Source organism: Colossoma macropomum, unplaced genomic scaffold (assembly GCF_904425465.1).
Source record: "Colossoma macropomum unplaced genomic scaffold, Colossoma_macropomum, whole genome shotgun sequence".
Taxonomy (NCBI): domain Eukaryota; kingdom Metazoa; phylum Chordata; class Actinopteri; order Characiformes; family Serrasalmidae; genus Colossoma; species Colossoma macropomum.
Window position 1 is genome coordinate 26,351,714 of NW_023494803.1, and position 21,398 is coordinate 26,373,111.

At 39.2% G+C, this 21,398-nt stretch overlaps 2 protein-coding genes across 2 annotated transcripts in view; both read left to right on the forward strand.

Annotated features, from left to right (window-relative positions):
- Window positions 1-2,884, forward strand: part of galnt16 (UDP-N-acetyl-alpha-D-galactosamine:polypeptide N-acetylgalactosaminyltransferase 16) — a 43,738-nt gene extending 40,854 nt beyond the window's left edge. The window contains exon 15 of the mRNA XM_036593365.1: window positions 1,455-2,884. Within this exon, the coding sequence (XP_036449258.1) occupies window positions 1,455-1,598 (144 nt within the window). The 3' untranslated portion in view covers window positions 1,599-2,884. The remainder of the gene's footprint in view (window positions 1-1,454) is intronic.
- A 3,157-nt stretch (window positions 2,885-6,041) lies between these two features.
- numb (NUMB endocytic adaptor protein) overlaps window positions 6,042-21,398 on the forward strand; it is a 45,200-nt gene continuing 29,843 nt past the window's right edge. Inside the window, 1 exon segment of the mRNA XM_036593756.1 lies at window positions 6,042-6,237. The gene's annotated coding sequence lies outside the window, so the exon portion shown is untranslated.

The following is a 21,398-nucleotide window of genomic DNA, read 5'->3' on the forward strand; positions in this document are numbered from 1 at the left end:
ATAGCTTCCAGAGGCATTGTAGGTCATTGTCAGTACTGAAGAGAGTTCATGTTCTTGGTTTGGCTGCCATGGTTTTCCACAACTCCCAGCCCAATCAGCCATCTGATTAGAAAGCTTCATGACTCACTGTGTGGAGAGTTCATTACTCATCCTTAAACAAAACCTGCTGCTCCACACAGCCACCAAGAGACTCATATACTCACTAACTCTTGTATGCACAGGATATTGCAGCATTGCTTGGTTGAAACTCACTAAACACACTCACAGCCTTTCAGTGTTTACGCTGCCAAAGCTTTTAGCCAGTTACATCATTCAGTTTGGACTGGGTTTTTATTGCAGTAACATATTGATCTGATGTAAGTGCCTGTAATATGGCTGTGTTTCCAGTGAATGTATGATATCATTTTATAGTATTCAGGCAGCAGTTTTTCCAGCAGTATTTGCCATACGCCCAGTTTTTCATGTGTAACGTAATGTGCCTTATGTCAGTGGTTCTCCTGGTCCTGGAGTACATCTGCCCTGCAGTTTATTTTTTTTTACTGTACATGTATGATTTTTGTGGTTTATGTGCCATGGTGTCATATGACCATTTTTTTCCAACCTATCTTTATCCCTTAGAATGTTACTGCACCATTAAGATATATGTGAATTAGCTGTGTTCTGATTGGCTGTCCCTGTATTGCACCTCATTCAAAAAGCTGTCCAGACTGAAACACTTAAGCGTGAAAGCACAGGGCTAAACTGCTGCAGACTGAATAGGCTAGGATATGTAAATAAGTTGTTTTTTGTGACATCACAAAAAACAATGAAATGAATTTAAAACAGGCTGGTTTTGCATCTTACTTTCCAAAAAGGGACTGTATAGGCTGGGGAGAGAATGGTATGTTTTGAAGCTTTAATAATGTTTACAGACTACATTAAACTCTTTGATTTGACAAAAGTGAGGAAAATTCAGTTTTATACGATAGGGGTCCTTTAACTTTAACATTTAAAATATGATGCTTGCGGTACTTGCACAGCTGTCAAGTTTAACAGTTTAGAAACTCATGAGACTCTTTTTCTTTTGATGCAGTCTCATGGTTGTGAATATAAATCTCTGGTACACTATGCAGTGTTATCACTTAGATTTAATTATGTCTGAATTTTCTAACAGAGCAAAATATTCTGGCAGTCTAATTTCTAAGCAATTACAGCAATAAAAGTAAAAAACGTTAAAAGTGTATTTAAGTGTGATGTAAATAATAAGAGTGAAGAGTTTGAGGTTAACATTGAGTACTTTGAGTTATGAAGTCTTGCTATAACAGTGATGATAAACAGAGTAGGGGGTGTTCAAGGACCAGGGTTGGGAAGCACTGCCTTATATCATAAGGCTCTCTTACTGCAGTGAGTTTGCACCTGGTCCTACTTATATAGAACTAATTTATCCTCCTGTCTGCTGTTTCTCCGTCCAACAGAAATGGAAGCCCAGAGGTCCGGCACTGCAGCATATGATCAGTGGTTTGTGTCTGGACAGCCAGCCCCCAGCAGGCCCCCTAGTTATCGCACAGTGCCGCCCCCAGATGGCCAGCCAGTCCTGGGAGCCTCAGCTGGTCACCTGACTCTGAGAAGGCGGTTCGGAAGGAGGGAGCGAGGGGAGGAGTTTGGAAGGGTCACAGAAGCTTGTGGTGCTTTAGGGCCCAGAGGAACAATGTCTGCACACTGTTTTAGTTGAAGGTGCTGCTTCCAGACTAGTAGACCATGGCCATGTCCAAAAAACACTTCAGCACCTCCAAATTTGCTTCTGTGCTCCCACCACTGATAAGAAGTAGCTGGACAGGGAAAAGCTACAAGCTGCACCTCTAAGCTAAAGTCCTGAGTAGAGAGTTTTCACTGTCCAGGCTACTCACATTCAGTCACATATTTGGACATGGTCAAAGTTTACATTGAAAATAGAATAATAATGGCATCGTCCGTGACTGGCAGGAGAATTTTGTGATGTCTTGAATTTTCTTTTCTGTTGTGTTGGTTGAGGACGCAAAGGGAGAGACTAGTTATATATATTTATGCCTTTTACTACCTTTGAGAATGGTCACAGAGTGCCCACCTGTACACACTCATTTCCACAAGTGCTGTGGCCCCCTCAGTGTAGCTGTTTTCATAAAACTCTTAATGGAGTCAGTGTTTCTCTTTAAACGCCATTAATAAATGTTTAACCATTCTGATCAGCGAAGGGTTAGTTGAAGGGATGAAATACATCAAAATAAAGGTGTACATATTACAGAAAGTCATCCTTGAATCAAACTGTTTTTTTTTTCCTTTTGCAAAGAAACAGACAGGCTTTAATTTGAAAACTGCACTAGGTGCAGTTCTGAAAGGTGAGATGCTCAGAGCTTGCCAGCTACAGTAGGTTTGTAGCTTTGGGATTTGATACATTGTGCTCTCCAGCCGCAATACAGCATTATTCACATGCTGAGAAGTTTGGAAACTTGATCTTAGAAATGCTTCAAGGAGCAGAGAACAACAAGGGAACTCTGCTGAGCCGAAACTTCATCAAAGGCGGTGGTTTGGGGAATCCAGCGGAGCAGAATGTGATGGACTAATGAAATGTGCAAATGTGGGTTAACAAACTCATCTGTTAAATCAAGTGTGAGCACCTTTAAGGATTTATGATTTTGCATGGTACTGTGAAACACCACAAAAAAAACCATACGTGATATCACGTCCAAAGACTGTTTTTCTTGTTTGTTTGGTTTTTTTTTTGTTTTGTTTTAAAATTTTAAAATTTGTAAATACTTGAACCAAACCATGAAGAGCTGTCATTTGAAAAATAAAGAGTCTATAGCCTAGAAAAGAGTCTTTACTCATGCTGAAAAACGTTCAGGAAATATACACTAGCGTTCAGAAGTTTAGAGTTGCCATTCAAAAGTTTGAGATCACAGTTTTCAATAAAATTTGTGAAAGCATGTTACAGAGAAATGCATTAAATGATTGTATTATGATGCTACTACTCTACAATTTCAATGATTTCATTTAATTAATAGGAAGCTGTGTAGAAGAAAGAAATTGTAGATGTATCCAGAATAATGAACAGGACTGTAAATAGTGGCGTAAAAAGCTGTTATAATAAAACTACTCATCCAGAATACCTCAGATTTGAAACATGTTCAAAGAAAGAAAGTGTATCAAAAAATAATTATAAATAAATAGTTACAGTATAATATTTATCATTTAGTAACTTTTTGGTGTGCACAAAAGCTAGAATATCTTAAAAAAACATTGTGGATTCTAGCTGATAGTATACCAATCTACACTTTTTAAGTTATTGCTGAATAAATTAACAGCAATTATTAATATTACAAGCGATTCAAAACCTTTGAATTCTAGTGTATGTGCTAATTCACACAATGTTAAAAAGCAGTTAATTGGTGAATTAATTTGCTACAGATATGAGCTGCATTGCTTAGTTTGCCAGAACTCAGAAAAACTAGATTTGTGGATTCTCAGTCACTACAAGAGTTACAAGAGCTGCATCACTAAGCTACCGGTGCCGCTACACAAAATAGAAAAGATATTTTAATCGTGTTTAACCTACCAGTGTCCAGCAGTCACGATTTTTGTTCATTAATCTAGTTTGAAATTTGAAAGATTGTGGCCTTCAGCGCTTCATTTGCAGTGAATTGTTCTGGTTGCAGTTTAGTGTGTGGCCACTGGGTGGAAAGCTGTCATAAAAAATGGAAGATGGATTCAATCCAACTGGGCTCCAACATGAAAGTCACATCAACAGATTCAGATTTCATGCTGAGACGTTTTAAAATAGATGAGAAACGCTTCAGCGTGGTCTCTTGAAGCTGCATTTCCCCACACTACTGATAGCATATCAGTAGATGAGAAACTTCATGAACATGATATAAAGATGCGCTTTATAATAGCAGTATTGTTTCCACAATTTGCTCTATACTAAATTAGAAGCTACCTTGAAATGGAGATTTAGTGAAATTCAGTGAAATACATTTATAAATCAGCTCTTGACACCTGTGATGTTGTTCTTCCTTGCCAAATATTACACCCCTGCTTCTCCATCCTCCGCTTTTTATTTCTCCTCGTATGTTGACAATATTTTAAGCAAACATCCACCTCCGCTTGAGAACTCGTCCTTCAGCTCTGACAATTTGTCGAAGCTGGCTGTGCAGATGCTTTGGTATTTAAAGGTCAGCTCAGAGGTCATAGTGACCTATGGATCAAATGGGCCTCTGCAAAGACCGTCTGTCTGTGTGCGTATAATATTGAATAAAACATTCAATTTTGGTCTAGGACACTTAAGTCTCTCCTCACACAAGTTTTTTCAGCTGGGGAAGAAAGAAAATGAAGTGAATGAACTCCCAGTGACCATCACATTTGAACAATCTCACTGATGTGGGCCTCTGACGGAAACAGGCCAGCGTGAAGGACTACAGATAAACAGATCAACACGACTTTGAGAGCACAACAGGCTTGACAGCTCTGATGAGTCCACTCACCCATCTCCATTCACTGTTCTTTGGCATGCCACACATGCCACTGTGCTCTGCTCTGCGGGCAAAACACTTACTTTTTACGTGCTTGAAAAGAGCCTGCAGACTCTGGCCTAGTTTAATTTTCACTACGGTGATAGATTTAGGGTTTGGAAGTCAAACACACAGTCTAGAACAGATGCAATATAGACTGCATATTATCCTTCTCAGACCTCAGACTGGACACTTTAAAAACAATGTTTTGTTATGCTACATACTATGTGACATAATATGTTATTTTTATGTTGTTTACTGGGAAATATAATATTTAGTGTTCAGTATACTGGACATTTAGACTTAGGTATATGAAATATCAGAGTTTTAAAAAAATGAACATATTATAACCAACACAAGAAGACAAAAGCAGGCACTGTTCCTGTGTTACTGTATGTACAGAGGCATGAAAAGGTGTCTGGACTCTTGGAACTATCTGGACATCTGCATGAATGGCTCCTAAAATATTAAAGCATTTTCATGATAATTGTATATTATTTTAATGAACAAAGAGCTTTTTAACACAAAGTGTATACACAGACTTACATTACGAAATCTAAAATGAACAAATGGTTTAAACATTCGAGGTCATTGATGAAAAAGTCAGAAAACATTACATAGGCTATAATACATACTAAATAAAATTATAGGTAATATAAACATATTAATATAGAATATTTCAGAAACACAGGAAATGTTCAGTTCTTTGTTTGGGTGTGTGATCCCAATGATGATATATATTTTCATTTTTTAAATCTTGCAGATTTCTTGTGCCTCATTCAAATGCCCAGTATACTGGACAGTACAATCCATTACAAATGGAACATTCATAGAACATCATCCACAGTCACTCATAAATACATGAAATTCTACTTTAACAAAATAAACAAAAATCCTGAATGACTGCGTTTGGTAATGCATGAGTCTATTATACTAACCAAAACATCACTTACTACACCAGATTCCAGATTACTGGACATTAAAATTTATCTCAAAATGTGTGTGTGTAGAAATAAATATTTACTATTTCCCTATTTACCTTTCATGAGAGAGACCATCTAGAACGACATACATACAAAAACATTTCTGAAATAAATACAGGATAATTCAGAAACAGTGTTTCATTTGGTCTCACCAGCTGTCAGCTGGTTTGTGACAAGAATAAAATAAACAATATATTAAATGATCAACCAATACAAAGACTGAGTTCTGCCGAGACACATTAAAGTGCGTGTGGTGACGTACCTACTTCTATAGTGCTAAAATACCTGGGAAAATATTGACATGTGGAATGAGGAGGTTACCGACTCCTGGTTTGACGCAACAGCAGCATAACATAAATCGATATGAAGCTACGAGATACTAGATTAGCCTTGTTCTTCTGGAACAGTACACAGAAGCGTTCCTCCATGCCAGGCCACATATTTTGCGCATTATATCTTCCAACGTCGTGCGCCGTCTGTCTAAGACCCCGCCCATTATGTAAATGAAGGCGGTCCGTTGCTAAGGAAGGGCGAGGTTTGGTTGAGCCGGGCTGCAGCACCAGCGGACCAAGAGGGGCAGGTGAAGCGGAGCGGCGGCTGGAGGAGCGCTGGATTTCGGAAACCGTACATTTCATGTTTCGTCTCGTACATTTGGAGCTCAGGCAACACTGAACCCTTCTGGTTGTGCTTTTGGATACGCCGGACCGCGCTTATTTCCATCTGCTGAACAGGTAAGCTGACTCGCTAAAGACTGGTCAAACTCGCCTCTCCTCGAAGACCGATGATGTGATTAGCGAGCTAGCGAGCTGTGTAGCTAGTGAGCTAATTTCCAGGGATACTGCCTCACAGCTAGCCGGACTTTTTGGACGACCCTGTTGAGTCGTGGTTGCTTGTTCGCGGATGTGTGCCGAATAAGGCTTTGACAAACACATATGGCCGTCTCTTAGCTGGCTAACGTTACTTGCTTTAAACGTTTTGTTTAAAAGCTAGCTAGCTGGTTCCAGTTTATCCCGATAGACCAGCGAGTTATGAGATCTCGGTTTAGCTAGCTTTGGTGATTCTTAGCGCTAGTTACAGCGGCTGGTGACAGACCGCTCTCAAGTGTCGTTTAACAAACCATAAACTCTAACCTACGCCATTACATTTATAGTTAGCTACCTAGCTGGACGGATATATTGAGCTGTGGCTAATGTCTTGCTAACGCAGCTCGGAAAGGGCTGGAACTGTTCGAGCAGGTAAGTTAACGTCGCTTGGCTGGGTGTTTTAACTGTACCTAGCCTTAGTGGTCGGTAGCCCCGTTTTAACTTGACCGACAGTTAGCTGTTACAAACTAATCAGCTGTTCTATCGTAGTTAAGCAAGTTTACCATCGTACTAGCAAGATGAATTACTCCACCTACAAAACTGTGTTCAGCTACCTTAAAAAGTAATATGATTGATAGTTAGCATGTGTTGAGCTCACGAAGTGTGTCAGCTGGGCAAGCAAATTTATTTCGTAACCAACCTTTCCGGTTCTACCAAAATAGCCAGCTAGTGTTCTGAACTGAGGTAAGTTATAGGATTCCTCCCGCCAAATGAAAATGATGTGATTCTCCCTGCCTACACATTTGAAACTTTTGAAATTACTTGAAATAGAGCTGAGGGTGAGAGGCTAAAGTCCATCCTCGACCTCCACATACGGCTAGGCTTGACAAGCTGTCTGTAAAGGGCTTCTGAATAATATATGCCTTAGCAGTTATCTTAAAAACCAGAGGGGTATCACTGGGAATCGTGCATGATTTAATAATCTAGAACGTCTTTATTTTTTGGAAACGAAATGTTTCTTGTTCTGTTTACTAGTTAATATAGTTAATGTCCTGTCTCAACAAACCTTATTTCAAGCAGAAACTGTGATGTCCGGTCCCGGGGGTCAATGAGTGCAGTAACCTGTATTGATAGAGGTGAATATTCAAAATGTCATTTGAGAACTAGTCGGTCATTTAGGCATGGACATGTTGGACTTTGCATAATTTCTTTTTGTTCTTTATGTGCCTCCCAGACCAGTCCACATTGCCTAATATAGTGTATCTTCTACGCATAAAAATCTTATCTGGTAGCTCTGTCTGGTAGGAGTACTGTTTAGCAATGTTGGAATGGTACTAAACAGTTAATGATTATCACGACAGAAATCTGTACTATGCCCAAATCGTTTTAGATGTTTTGCCTGATTGTTTAAGCTGCGTTTTATTAGCGCAGTAGAAAGAAGGTGCAGGCCTGTAACAGACCTATCTTATTGGATTAGGTATGATATGTTATTTCTTTGAGAAAAGGCCTATAACCAGATGGCAGCCTCTATCGCACAGCAGATGTGAAAATAGGAAGGAGCACTGTTCTCCTTTGATACCTCTGGAGGATTTAGGCTGTTAATTCTTGATATCAAAGCCACAGGGTGTGCAGAGCAGCAGTTTAGGGAACGGTGACAAGTAGGAAAGCTGTGACGGCTGCTGTGAGGCATACTGAGACTGTTCTGCTGCCTACTGAGCCTGCTTCAGGGACTCTGCTCTGGCAAGCCTCCAGCACTCTGATTGATCACTGACGTCACATTCACACACTCTGCTGCACAATGACAGTGCATTCATAGGGTTTTAGCCTTTGATTTGTTGGATATTCTGAATTGTTTTGAGCTTTTCAGCTCTTGTGTTGCAGATTTTTTTAGTTCCTACTGCTTTAAAGCACATCTCAAACTCGAACACAGTCTAATCTGGTATTGCCATTTCACATTGATATAAGACTCTCCTATTGCTGAATAGTTTTTGTCTGGTCAGTAGCTTTGATGGTGTTTGTCTAGCAGCATGCCAAATAATGCTCTTTATTAAGTCATAAGTATCAGATGGGCTTATGATAATGGGGACATTTGTGTGAGTAAGAGAGTAATGCAGTCCCTCTGCACTCAGCGAGACTTGGATGATATTGTCTTTGCCATTAAGGCAAACAATGACAGAGCTGAGGCTGAGGAGAACCCTTGACCAGAGCAGACTGTTGAGACTTGCCTGCTTAAACATAGTCTCAGAGACAAACACCCTCTCCTACACACACGCACACGCTTCAGCTCATGCTCCAACACTCATGAAGAGCTTACGTTGCAACAGGAAGGATGAGCCATACTCTCGGTGTGAAAGAAAAAATGCTGGAACATTGTCAAGTCCATTGCAGCTATTTGGATATGAATGAACTGGCAGGTAGCCTAAGTGATTAAGGCCATGCACAAACAATGGCACCATAACTAATCTTGGCTTTCTCAAAGACACCCAGATTTAATTCCAGCATTCAGCACAAACTTCAGTGGCTGTCCAGGCTCCATTTACGCCTGGTCATTTAATTTGCCATGTATCTGGATTAAACCTCGTTCACATTTAACAGCAGTGCATTTGCGTTTCACAGTCAGATGTGTCTCCGGTCAGTCGGATCTCAAAATGATTGCTATTTTACCTTTAAAATTCAGGCTTGGCTCAGAGGGTAACTGTTACAGCTGAAGCAGCTCTTTGTTCAGATTTACTCACAGTTGTGCTGAATTTCAGAATGTATAGCTTTAAACAGTTTTTCAGTGATGCACAGTGATATCGGAATCACTCGGCAGTCAGCATCGGCAGATAATTGGACTGATAGATTAGATTTGAGGGAAAGTTTAAAGCAATATTAACTTACGTATTTATCGTGCCCCATAAATGCAGACTGTTGAGGGTGAAGGCTAGCACTTGCTTCCTCAGAGACACCTGAAGCCTGCCTCATGTTTTTCAGTGAACAGCTCAACGCAGTCATAGGAGAATTCTAACTACCAATTTTGTTATGTGAGCTAATAGACGTGTGTGTTGGCTAGCATCACGCTAGCAGTAGAAGCAGATGGTGGGCTGTTCTACCCTCCCAGAGAGATCAAGGCCAATTATGTTGTCTTGGACTTCTAGCTGTGGTGTTGCCAGGGATCGAACTCATGATCTACCAGTGATAGTACCAACACTTAGACGGTGGATCTAGTCTCAATTTCTGCATTTTCTAAACGTGTGTGTTAGGGCATCAGCCTCAGTATCAACAGATTTGGGCAATGAAAATTACCTTTTTTCCCCCCTCTCGTCACACACTGGAGTGCTTGTTTAACAACCAGAGCACACTAACCAGATGAAAACCGACAAACACTAACAAACAGAAACATTTGGCAGGTGTGCCATACTGGTGTTTTGATTTGTTGGGAGAATCTAAAACATTCTCTCCTCATTCACACTAGTTTGTTTGCTTCATCAGTTCTTTTTCTGGACACTCTAAAGACAACAGCAAACATTTGACTGTTGGCATTTGTTGCATGTTTAGTCGGTGTGCTCTGGTCTTAAGAAGTTTGCCACGGATGATTTCTAAACAGACAAGAGCTACTCATGAGAGGTAGTGCTTAAGCCAACATTGTAGTTCTCAGTAAAGCCTTATCTTGGGTTTAACACATTAATTCTTTTCAGCTAAATGAAAGAAACTTACAATAGCAGAAATTTTGGGAAGATCTGTTCTGCTTATCTTTGTATTTAATTTTAGCAGAGCATGCTTATTGGATCATTGAGGTCAAAAGAGGGAAGCTCTGTTGTTAGGGTCTGGGCTGTACTCCTCCCTCTAAGAGGAAAGAGACAGCTTAACAGGAAGAGCAATGACTTTTAATGCAATATTGAAGATTTGTAATAGGAAACACATGCTCACTTATTTGTAAACAAATATCTTATTGGTCTCACTGATTTTAAAACCATTACATTTGTAAAATCTTCTAGTGTTTTTGTGTGGTTTTAGGCCTTTAATTTGATTATAAATTTCCTGTAAATTCAAGAGGTTTTGTTTTTTGGTATACGTCTAAAACACCTATACCTCTGTTTCCTTCTGTAATGTGCAGTTTCTCTAACGTCATTTCTGCATGTACAACGCATTGGGCAGTGTTGTAAAGTGCCAACTAGTGTATGTATTTGTGAAAATGGTGCACAAGTGCAGTGTATGTCATGTGATGGATGGTACTTTCAGAATTGCAATTTTGCATGGCACTTTTGCTTTTTACATTTTTTTTTTTATTATTACAGGAAAACTTCATATTCCTGTCATGTGTACAGTGAAAGACAGCTGATGAAACTGTTTAATATAGCAACAACCAAGGCTGCAGCTGCAGCAAATACTTCTGCTGTCTGAGTGAGAGTAAATGTGAAACTTTGCTCGAACTTTCCCATGTGTTTAGTCCCTACGTGACGTGCGTTCCCACTTAGAGTTATGCATGAGGTTACGCAGTGGGAGGAGTTCTGGTTGTCCTTTATGCTTTGAAAAGACTGATTCAGACATTTTGTAACATCTGGCTAGGATGAATCTTGAACCACCTCTTAAAGGGGTTTAGGTTAGGGGCAACATTTTTCATGTCGGGATCCTTATGTAGAGGTAGTGTTTGCCCTGTGACCCACCAAATATTCTGAAAAGTGAAATAAGACCTACATAACACTTACTCAACATACGTTTCTTTCAATTATCAAAAATAGTAGCAAACCATTATTAGAGAATGAAACATGCATCGGCCTACATTGAGGAAATTGTGACCCTGATAACACGTGAACTCTTTGAGAGTATCTGTGATGTGGTGCATAAATGGAGTAGTTACCCCTTCGGATCTAAAATGCACTTCAGTTAGTTCGGCTTTCAAGGAATAAAAATATGCATGTATTCATGCAGCTCCCTCGTGACCCGCTCATCCGCCACAGTACATCCCACCAGTGGGTTCTGGCCCACAGTTTGAAAGCCTCAGGCTCAGTTAATTAATGTGTTGTTAGGAGCATTTACATCTTTTTTTAATTGGATAGATAAATAACTTAGGTGTTCAAAAACGTGTAAATGTAAACCTGGATCTGTTTCAAGGCTTTGAGTGTGAAGTACACAATAATGCAATACTTTTTAATTATGGTGGACGTTTCATTCCTAGAATTCCATGCACAGAGAACAGTTACCTCTTTTACAGTCATAGATACCTTTTAATTTTTATCTCCTCTACTTTGCAACCAAACCGGGCAGAGTTTACTGAAGTTGCAACACAGCCATGGGTAGTTTAGTTGTGAGTTCTGGAGACAGACAGAAAATACATTTTCAAAAAAAGTAACGGCAGCTTTCATTTTGCTTTTATTTTTTGGCCAAAATCCGAATATGAAAACAAGACTGCAGAGCCTGATGAAAGCATAATCTTAGAAGACAAATTTAAACAGCACATGGATTTTTTTTCTGTCTCTTTTAGAACTATAGTGAAGTATGTTTAGATCAGTTGATGCATACAAATTTAAGTCAGTGTGTCTGATATTACACATTTTTTAAGTATAAGTATAAAACTGTATTCAATTCATGTATATTATTTCACAACTCTTGTGGTGGGGTTATGAAATATAATTTAAATGTTATTGTAAACAAAGTTGTTCAGAGTGTTTTAACGTGAAATGCTCTATTCTAAAGAAATTTACCAAGTCAGAATTGTTCTTGGTGGTGGTGATGTGAACCAGACGTCCAAACAGTTTGGTGCCTCTAAAATTTCTTGCACATAAAGCTGTTGCATGAAATGGTTATGAATCCTTTGAATCCTGAGACATTGTTTTACAATAGCTTTGAGATAAGGTTTTGCCCTGTGTATTTTTAAAATCCTTTCTTGGCCAAGAGGTACATACAGGTCGCAGAGCTTTGCCTGCATCTGAAGTGCGAATCTAGGTTCTTAGAACAGCAGCAGGTTCTGGGTGCTATAGGGATGCAGGTCTGTACCCCATCGGAGGGAAAATCTTTCCTCTAGCTACTCATGTCTCTGCCTCAGCTATTCTCCTGGAACTCAATCCAACACACCCTGTTCAATTTTTTGGCTCACTGTCTGTAAACAGGGTTGTTTTGGGACACATAGAGAAGCCAAACAGAAGGCCCTTTCCTCTACCCCTTGCTGTCATGAAATCTGTTCTTTTTGCTGAGTCATGGTTTACATGGACCTTCAACCTGGCCTGTTAAATTAGATCAGCACACACTGTTGTGTAATAGAAGGGTGAGTTCTAGTTCTGGTTTGTCTTCAATAGAGAGATCATTGTAGAGCTTCTAGAATGGCGGAGGGGCACACACTGAATTACACTGAGCGAAGTTTTTGGGAGATTCTGAGAGCTGGCTACTTTTGATCTTGCATAAGAAACTACCTTAGAAACTCCACCCATCCTGTCTGAACTCTTGCCTCTCCATCACTCACTTCTGAGAACTTGCCAATCTGCTTTAGCGAGTCTGCTGGTGCCAGGCCCTACACTGTGATCTGTCAGAACTATCTATAGTATTTTCAAGACACAGGATGTTTCAAACTTCAGTAAATGCCCACACACTTTGATGCATTGGTGCTATCAGATTCTACAACTTTTTGTAGAGTGTTGAGTCTACATTGTAACATTTCCTGTTTCCTCATACATGTTCATATGGACACATGCCCAAATGCAGGTTTGATCTTTTTTTTTTCCTTAAATCACATCAGAAAGGGAGAGTTTTACAGTCCAACTTTGCAAAACCTGTATGGTTTCTGCTTTTACATAGTAACAACGGTTTTTACAGATCTTTTGACAGCCACTCTCCCAGAAGGAGACCTCTTTGGCAACAGTTAAAGCAGTGGAATCTTGCATTTTCTGCGAGCTTTTTTTAACGACTGGTTGGAAAAGTTTATAAGACTGTGATGGATGCATATCCTTCACAATACCGCTTTTAATTTGCCATACAGTAGGATTTTGGGTGAGTTTTTTTTTGTTTGTTTTTTTTTTCCCCCCCGTACAGTTTTTTGGCTTAGCTTGGCTACTTCAGTGAATAATATTTTTAGTGGTATCAAGGATAGAACTTTTTCCCTTTTGTTACCTATCAGCTGAGAGCAACCTCTGTTACTGATCCTAACTCTGTCTAATCTAGCTACTTGATAGCTGTGTATAAGCCCTGATATTTATTTTGTTTATTTATTTATTTATTTGTTTATTGGGAAACAACAACAACAAAAACCGTACCACATAACCCACTATCATGGCACTGTTCAAACTTTCCTTGTCTTCACATATAATGCCCATATACATTAGACCAGGATAATGTGAAGTAGATTGTGAGAATTCCACAGACACCTCCTCAGTGTCTCCCTCAGATATGCATACTGTAAGTAATGTGTGAAGAATGCGAGCGTGTGTTCTTTTTCTAGAGTAGGAGGTGGTAGTGTTGTAAGGAGTGCATTTCCTTTGGATTGCGTCAGAAGCCTGCCAGGGCTGCCTCTAGTCATTCAGACATTTATCAGAGCTACAGCCCGTGAGGTGGGTATGTGTGCTAGTCAGACAGCCTTTGTCTGGGTGCACCTCTTCGGTTCAAAGCTCGCTCAGTCCATAGTGAGTCTGGCACAGGCCTTGTAAAGCTGGCTGTCCGCTGAGTTGACAGCAGGGGAACAATGCCCTTGCTGTGCTGATCCAGCCATCATCCAACTGCACCAAGCATTCAGCAAGAGCGGTAACCCAGCTCTCAGATCTGGCCGTTTTGGAGACTGTACAGCATCTGCTGATTAGACCTCCATTCAGCCCTGCAATCCAGGTCCCAGCCCCCAATCTGAGGAGCTGCCATTTAGCCTGGCATAACTGAAAGATCCACTTGTCCAGTTGTCGGCCCTCCATGTAGTTGGGCCCAATAGTTTGGAGTAATTTTTCCGGTATTCGCCTTAACTCGCTTTTCTGTTTTTGGTGTCTCTCTGCCACTCTATGAGCAGTACCAGCTTCATTGTCTCACAGAACGTGCACTGACCTCTTACAGTTAATTCCACCAAAGGTGCTCATAAATCGAGAGTAACATGGACAGATTGGCTGCTTTGAGTGCAAGTCAGGTGCAGGGTTGTCACCTGAGAGGAGAGTGTTAAATACTACAGGCCTTGTTGGGCCTCTTTGAGCAGTAAGACTGGTCTGATAGGGTGTGATGAAATCTCCCCTGTTGACTTGAGTCACATGGGCTCTTATTACCTGTTCATTCAATATCCTCTTTCACAGGGGAAGTGGTTCTTTCAGGTCTTAACATTTACTTCTGGGGCTTCTCTTAAGGAAGTTAATGCATTTTTTAAACACCAGCCCTTGATCTGGTATTCTGAACACAGATTAAACCTCGCCCTGGACCTGTTGTAAATTGCTTTAAGACTAGAGTTAAAGCAGAAAATGAGCTTTTCAAAGTACGTCTACCTAATCTGAAATGTAATAGTTATTTTGGACAGTTTAAGACCGGTATTTATTTTGTTCAGGCTCCATATCTGTTTCACCATCAGCGAACATCTGCCTTAAGTCTGATCTAGATAAACAAACTATTTTAATCTCTTAAACGAGTCAGTCATTTTTATTGAAATGTGGTCACATGCTAGCATGATGTCTGATCAGTAGATGTGCATAAGTTGGTTTGATTTTTGTCTTCTCTTGGTCTGAGTATTGATAGGTGTTCTCAACAGCATTTACTTTAGAATCCCTAGTGTCAAAATACATCATGAGTGAGTGAGAGAAGGAGTCATGTCTTAGAGAAAGAAACAGTTTTGTGCCGTATAATTTTTTTGTCTGTCAAAATAAATGTAAAGAGCTAGTCTAATTCCAATCACTGTGATAAACAGGACTCACAAAAGCCTATCTTTTAAAGACCTGCATATATAAAGATGTGAATTTAATTTAAGTTTATGGCCATAACGGTATTTTGAGCGCAGCTCTAGCCTCCAGATCCGTTTGTCCTGTTGAAGGAAATGAGTGACAGCCCCTGAATAAAGCATGAGCTGAGCCTTCCCAGAAGGCTCCAGTTTCATCATCACACTGACCCGGCTCTCACTAGAGCTGTAACTCGGAGCAAACTTGCAAAGCACTACGTAACTGTAAGCTTTGCCTGAATTAAAGATGCTAATTGTGTGTTAGCGTTTTTATCACCTGTTTTTGAAATTTGGCCCTTTCTCTCCTTATTCTTTGAGGGTAGACAATATCTCGTTCAGTAAGGGTGAAAACTGTAAGGCTGAAAACTTTGTAGAAGTGTGCAGCAAAAATGGTGCACACAGAAGTTGCTTTTTAATGTTGTACTTTTTAATGTCAACGTGTACCACAGGGCATATCTCCTCAGAGAAGGGAGGAGTGAGTCATTTGGACTGTGATTTGAACAGTCATTGCTTTATATGTGTTTGGGCAACTGAAGATATATATATTTATTATTATTATTATTATTATTGTTATTTTTATTGTATATTATTATTATTATTTTTTTTTGTGCATGTGGGCTATTTGTGCATACGGCACCTCATTTTTTTTCTCAGCTTGGAATAGGTGAGACCAGTGCTGATGTGCTAAAATGCTGTAGTCGCAAAGACTGATCTCACACTTAAATCACTTAGCTTAAATAAAGAGACTGTTTTTCAAACACACACAGCTGACTCTGTTACGTTTGGTTTGTTCTGTGTGCCTCTGTCAGCTTTTTAAGGTCTCTCAGTGACTGAATTGGTTGGGCATTTAGACTTGCGTATCTGTCATTGTTGCACAACTTTCCATTGAGGTATGCTGCTCCTGAAAAAAAATAAGAAATGGAAAGTCACTTTTCTCAAAGTTCCACAAGCTGCTCTGTTCTTTCTGCACCAACAGAAACACAATATATCACAAAAAGAGATGGATTCAAAGCATTTATATAACACTGCTTATTGTGTTACAGTGATGTTGACCAGTGTGTTTGAAAGCTCTATTGATTCCTCGGATTTCCCTCATTTCTCTTCTGTTGCTTTTTTATGGTGCACCGGATCATGGTTTGGCTTTTGTTGTCCATCTGTGTCACTATAGTACCTGTCCAGGTGCAGCCCATTGTGCCCACATTTGGAAAAATGCTATCAAGTAATAGCCCTTACTTGCCTTTGTTAGCTTTAGTGTGCTTCGAGTTGTTTGTAATGCTTGAATAAAAGTAGCACTAGTTAGAACACTCTCTGAGTCTTTTGTTCAATTGTGGATGATGCACAAAAATCTAAAACCCTTCTTCCATTTGAATAATTACTGTTTGTTACGGCAAATTATTAAAGATGAGTAGATCATTAAACATAAACTGGCAAGCCTAAAATCAAGAACATGACCCATCAGAATATTAATTATAAAACGGATAAGTATGTTTCTGAAATCTGATGGTCTAAGCCTTGTTCAAAGCTGTTGTAAAATACTTAGGAGTGCACACATCAGCTGAATTCTGTACCAATGCTTGGAGACTTTAAAAAGTGTTCCTTGTGTGGATCGTGGAACATAGTACTGATAGGTGGGGCTAGGCGTGTATATCGACACGTATTTCTTAGAAACGGCCCAAGACTGAATTGAACATACTCTGGTAGAACCTGGTTTTGTTTTAACAGAATGGTTGACAACTATATGTTCATGATTACATGACCAAAGACCTTTATAATGTGTGTATATATAATATGTATAAAATGATGGACTGCTGAAGGTTGTGCTGTTGCCCTTTTGAAAAGTGGTCCTAATCACAACTGGCTGCGTGTCTCTTTTTAAAATGATGGATTTTTAACCAGTAGCTTTGCTCGACCTATTGTTTAGGTTGGTGGTTAATCGGTTAATCATTTACATCCCTAGTTTTGTATTTCATGCAATGTATGCTAAAAAGAAATGTCTGTGTGCGTTGGTATCTGGTAGAAAGTGTGGCAGTAGTGAGTTGCTTCGTAATACAAAGCTTGCAGCTCACATTTTAAACTCGTCTGTTCTGATGGAAGATAGGAGTCAGTCAGCTTATGCTTGGAAGAGGATACTTTGTCAGTGCAGACATGCTTTATTTCTTTCTGTCTGTGTCTGTCCCTCTCTGTTTCTCTATTCTCATAACTCTTGCTGCCATCTCTGTTTCCTTTTTATTATTTCTTTCGAGTCTTTCCAGCGACTATGTGTGGTTTTAGAGGTTTTATGTGAGACATGTTGGCCACTGTGTCCACACCTTGAGTGATTTCGCTAGTGGGGCTGTTAATAAGTCATGTATTAACAGTGCTGTTAAGAGCGTTAGGGGCAACAGTGGTTTGTCTAATAAAATATCTTAAACCTCTTTATATTGTGAATTGCTGCACTTGCCTAGCACCTTTCACACTGTATGACTTACCAAGACCTAAAAGAGTTCTGTGAAAGCAGCACTGACATTCTACGAAACTTCTGACTTACCCTCTAATATCTGTGGAACATAGAAGTATTTGCCAAAATTTCTTTTAACTATGCGTCTATTGTCCTCTTGACACCATACCTACATCATACCTCTTACTGTGGCTGGTACTGTGCTTTACTTTTTCTATCACTAATAATCACAGATCGATAGACGTGCATAGAAGTGCATGTGCTTTATTTGTTGCTGTTTACAAGAGGAGAAAAATGCAAGCTGACATCTCCTGACATTTACTTTGAGCTGCAAATTTACTTTCTTCAGTAAAACCTTTTCACAGACAAAATAATTATAGTTCAAGCGACTTGTAGGCTTTCAGCTCCTGTGATCTGTAGAGGTTAATTCATTGCTTAAAAGTAGAATGTTGGAGACTAAACTCTTTGACCTCCATCTCCATAATGGCAAGCATGATTATGCTTTAAGTGGTCATATAATGAGCAGTGGGTGCTTCCACGTCTTATTGAAGAATGCTACACGGTCTGTTGTAGATGGGCACTGCACCATTCTTATTGCTTTGGCTCTGTTTTCCAGCTTATTAGATTTGAAGTGATACTGAAGTTAATGTGCAGAATGTCAGCTTTCATTTGATGGTATTTAAATCTATATCAGATAAGCCGTATGGGAATCACATTGGTACCTTGACAAATTAACATATTAGTCTTCAAATAAAAAGACATGTTTAGTGCTTGGTTGCAGTTGATGAAGTCTGTGACCTACTGATATCACCTGCTCTGCCAGGCCTGTAATGTGGCCATTTTCAGTTCCCTAGTTTTTAAGTCTTTAGTCATCTGTAAGACAGAAATGCATGTCAGTGAAGTTCAGCTGAGCGCATTGCCTTGAGCAGTTATTACACTTTTTGACTGTGAAAAATTCAGTAGTTTCTTTAATAGTATGTTTTGGGACAGTGTGAAGCACCATAAAGTACCATCCACAATCTTGAGGCATTTCGTTGGCTCTGATGACTCCATATGCTTGATAATGAAAGTATTCTACAGTCATCCACTATTATGCTTCTCTGTAGACACAGATAGCACTTCTAGAATTAACATGAAGCCATTTCTTAGCTGGGCATGACCTAATGATGCAGTAACACACAGCTGGCCTGAAAACAATTGAGCAGCAAATAGTCTGATTACTTATGGTCCACTGAAAGTTGGAAATATCTATAAAAGGACTGTGATTACTGCGTTCACCCAAAATAGATTTAAATACCTTTTGAATTAAAACAGATTTTTCAGTTCAGCATCATGACCGTTGTTTCATTTTGATTCCAGTGTCCAGGGCCAGAACAACAACATTTTTCACTGTGTAATTATTAATGGATTGCACTGCATGAAATCTTTCACTCTAGCTGCATTAACCTTGTAGGAAATGCATAAGTTGATTTTTGAGCATTCACTGTGTATGCACTGATCAAACAGCATTAGAGAAGGTATGCAAATCAGTCTCAGAATATTTCCTTTGAAATTTGGTATCTGAATCATGTTATCTAAGTACATATAAGTTAGCACATCCTCTACAGAGAGCAAACTTACATATAGCATCTCTGCAAATTTTAGTGCATAATTTCTTCTTTTCTGACATGCTGGAAATAGTAGAAAAAAGTAAAAAATAAAATGCAACATAACTTTTGGCCACATTTTATGTGTATGTGTGTATGTATGTATGTATTTATTTATTTTTCAGATGTTAAATTTAGTAAATAAGAATAGATGTGAAATAAATGGTGCAGAAGTGTGTTCTCTGTAGAGGATGTGTACTTTTTTCATTTAGAAAATCAGCAAAACATGAAATTTGACCAGGGGCGCTCAAACTTTTGCGTACGACTGTGTGGCTACACTTTCAATGCAGCAAGTACGCATTAGCTAACGTCCTTCAAGAAGTCTATATGGGGAAAAATGAAGTAACTGTGAATACAGTATGACGCATGAACACACTGGACTAGTAGTTAAGAGAGATTTCAGTAAACAAGTTTTCCCATATATTATATTAAATAGTTGCCATGTGTTTTGCGGGGGCTAGTTAACACTGGTTTGGTTACCTTGGATGGTTGATTGGCTATGATTTGAAATGATGAGGTTTCTCAGTTTAGTACAATAGCGATGGGCAAAGAGTTGCTGGAAGGTGACCGTGTGCTGACAGTGGTTAACGCAAGGATCAGATAACTGTGCTAATACCTCACAAATACGTTAGCATATTTGAAGACATCATCCAAATGTGTCAGTTAATGGAGAGATGAGAAAACACAAAGCTAAAGTTAGCCAGCTTTTTAATCAAATTTTCCATTCCACTTTAAAAGGAGCAGGAATAGCATGTAACATTTAAGGTGGAACGGAAAATTTTAATAAGAAGCTGGTGAACACTAAGCCAGCTTCAGACTTGTGGAGAAAACGTCTCCCCTCAGGACTCAAACAGCCAAGTCCTGATTATGAACTGGCGAAACAAAAAACTTGTTCCATAAGGATGGTGGTAGCTGCTGATTTGCACCTCTATTTGGTTGTAGAATCCACCACTGCTCAGTTTTGGATTCCATAGTTTCAGTGGTAAAAAAAAATAAATAAAACAAATTACCGAAGTTACTTAAAAGCATTTTGGAAATTACCAGAGGGAAAAAAGAAATAAATGCATTTCTTTTCAAATTCTACATCAAAAATGTATCGTGATGCAAAAAAACGATAACTCATCACATCCTTACACCCCTGCTGTCCATAAATTTTATGCATTTACATTGGAAAACATATTTAGATCAAACAGCATAGAATTATATTGCAGTATTTGTGTTTGCATCTATTTACCTGACTGTTACAACTAGCCCCTCAGTCTGCTACGACTAACTCCACGTATGGGTTATTTTCACTGTTGCTACTTTAGGCTTAGGTGCTTGAAACAAAATTTGTAATAGGATACGTGTAGGTTGGAGGTTGTTTGTACAAAATATTAATCTTTCTCAAATAATGTTAAAATGATTTAGCACAGACTGAAATGTGTTGGGTTATTCCCCACTCTCCTCTACTTCAGTCCCTTCTCCCTGTGGACCCGTAGCTCACAGAGTTAATATTTTCTCTACTGGCTATAATGGGGAAAGAAAGAAGGTGAAAAAAGAAAGAACTCCTTATAACTGAAGATTGAAGCATTATTTTTTATATGGTTCTTGATCTGATTTGGTATGATACACCACGATACACCACACTACACCACACCACAGATCACAGATACTGCAGCCACTACATGAGAAGATGTGAAATTAAACATGCTGACAGTTCTGAACAATGCGACAGCCACACACAGATCAATCATTCAAAAGCAGAGCGGAGCTGATTAGACCATCTATAACTCATGAATGCTTGAAATAATACTTGCACGACTTGACACATAAAACTTGGAGAAGCCTTCCAATTTCATCTCAGTTCCACTAACTATTGGGAATACAGACAAATGTAGGTATTAAAAATACAGTCATATCACCTGAAATCTTCTTTTCATATCTGGATCCCAGATACCCCGCTCAATTTCTTTCCAAAGTAGGTCAGTTACAAAGTGACAGCTTTAAAAATGTCTGGTCTTGCACAGAAGTGGGAGATTTAAGGAGCTTGTTAATGGTGCCAAAAGATGTGCTTTCCTCTTTGGAAGTGCACATACAACTTTGTGAGTGATACCTGTCATGGTTTTTGAGTTACAAGATTATTTCTTGGCTTCAACCT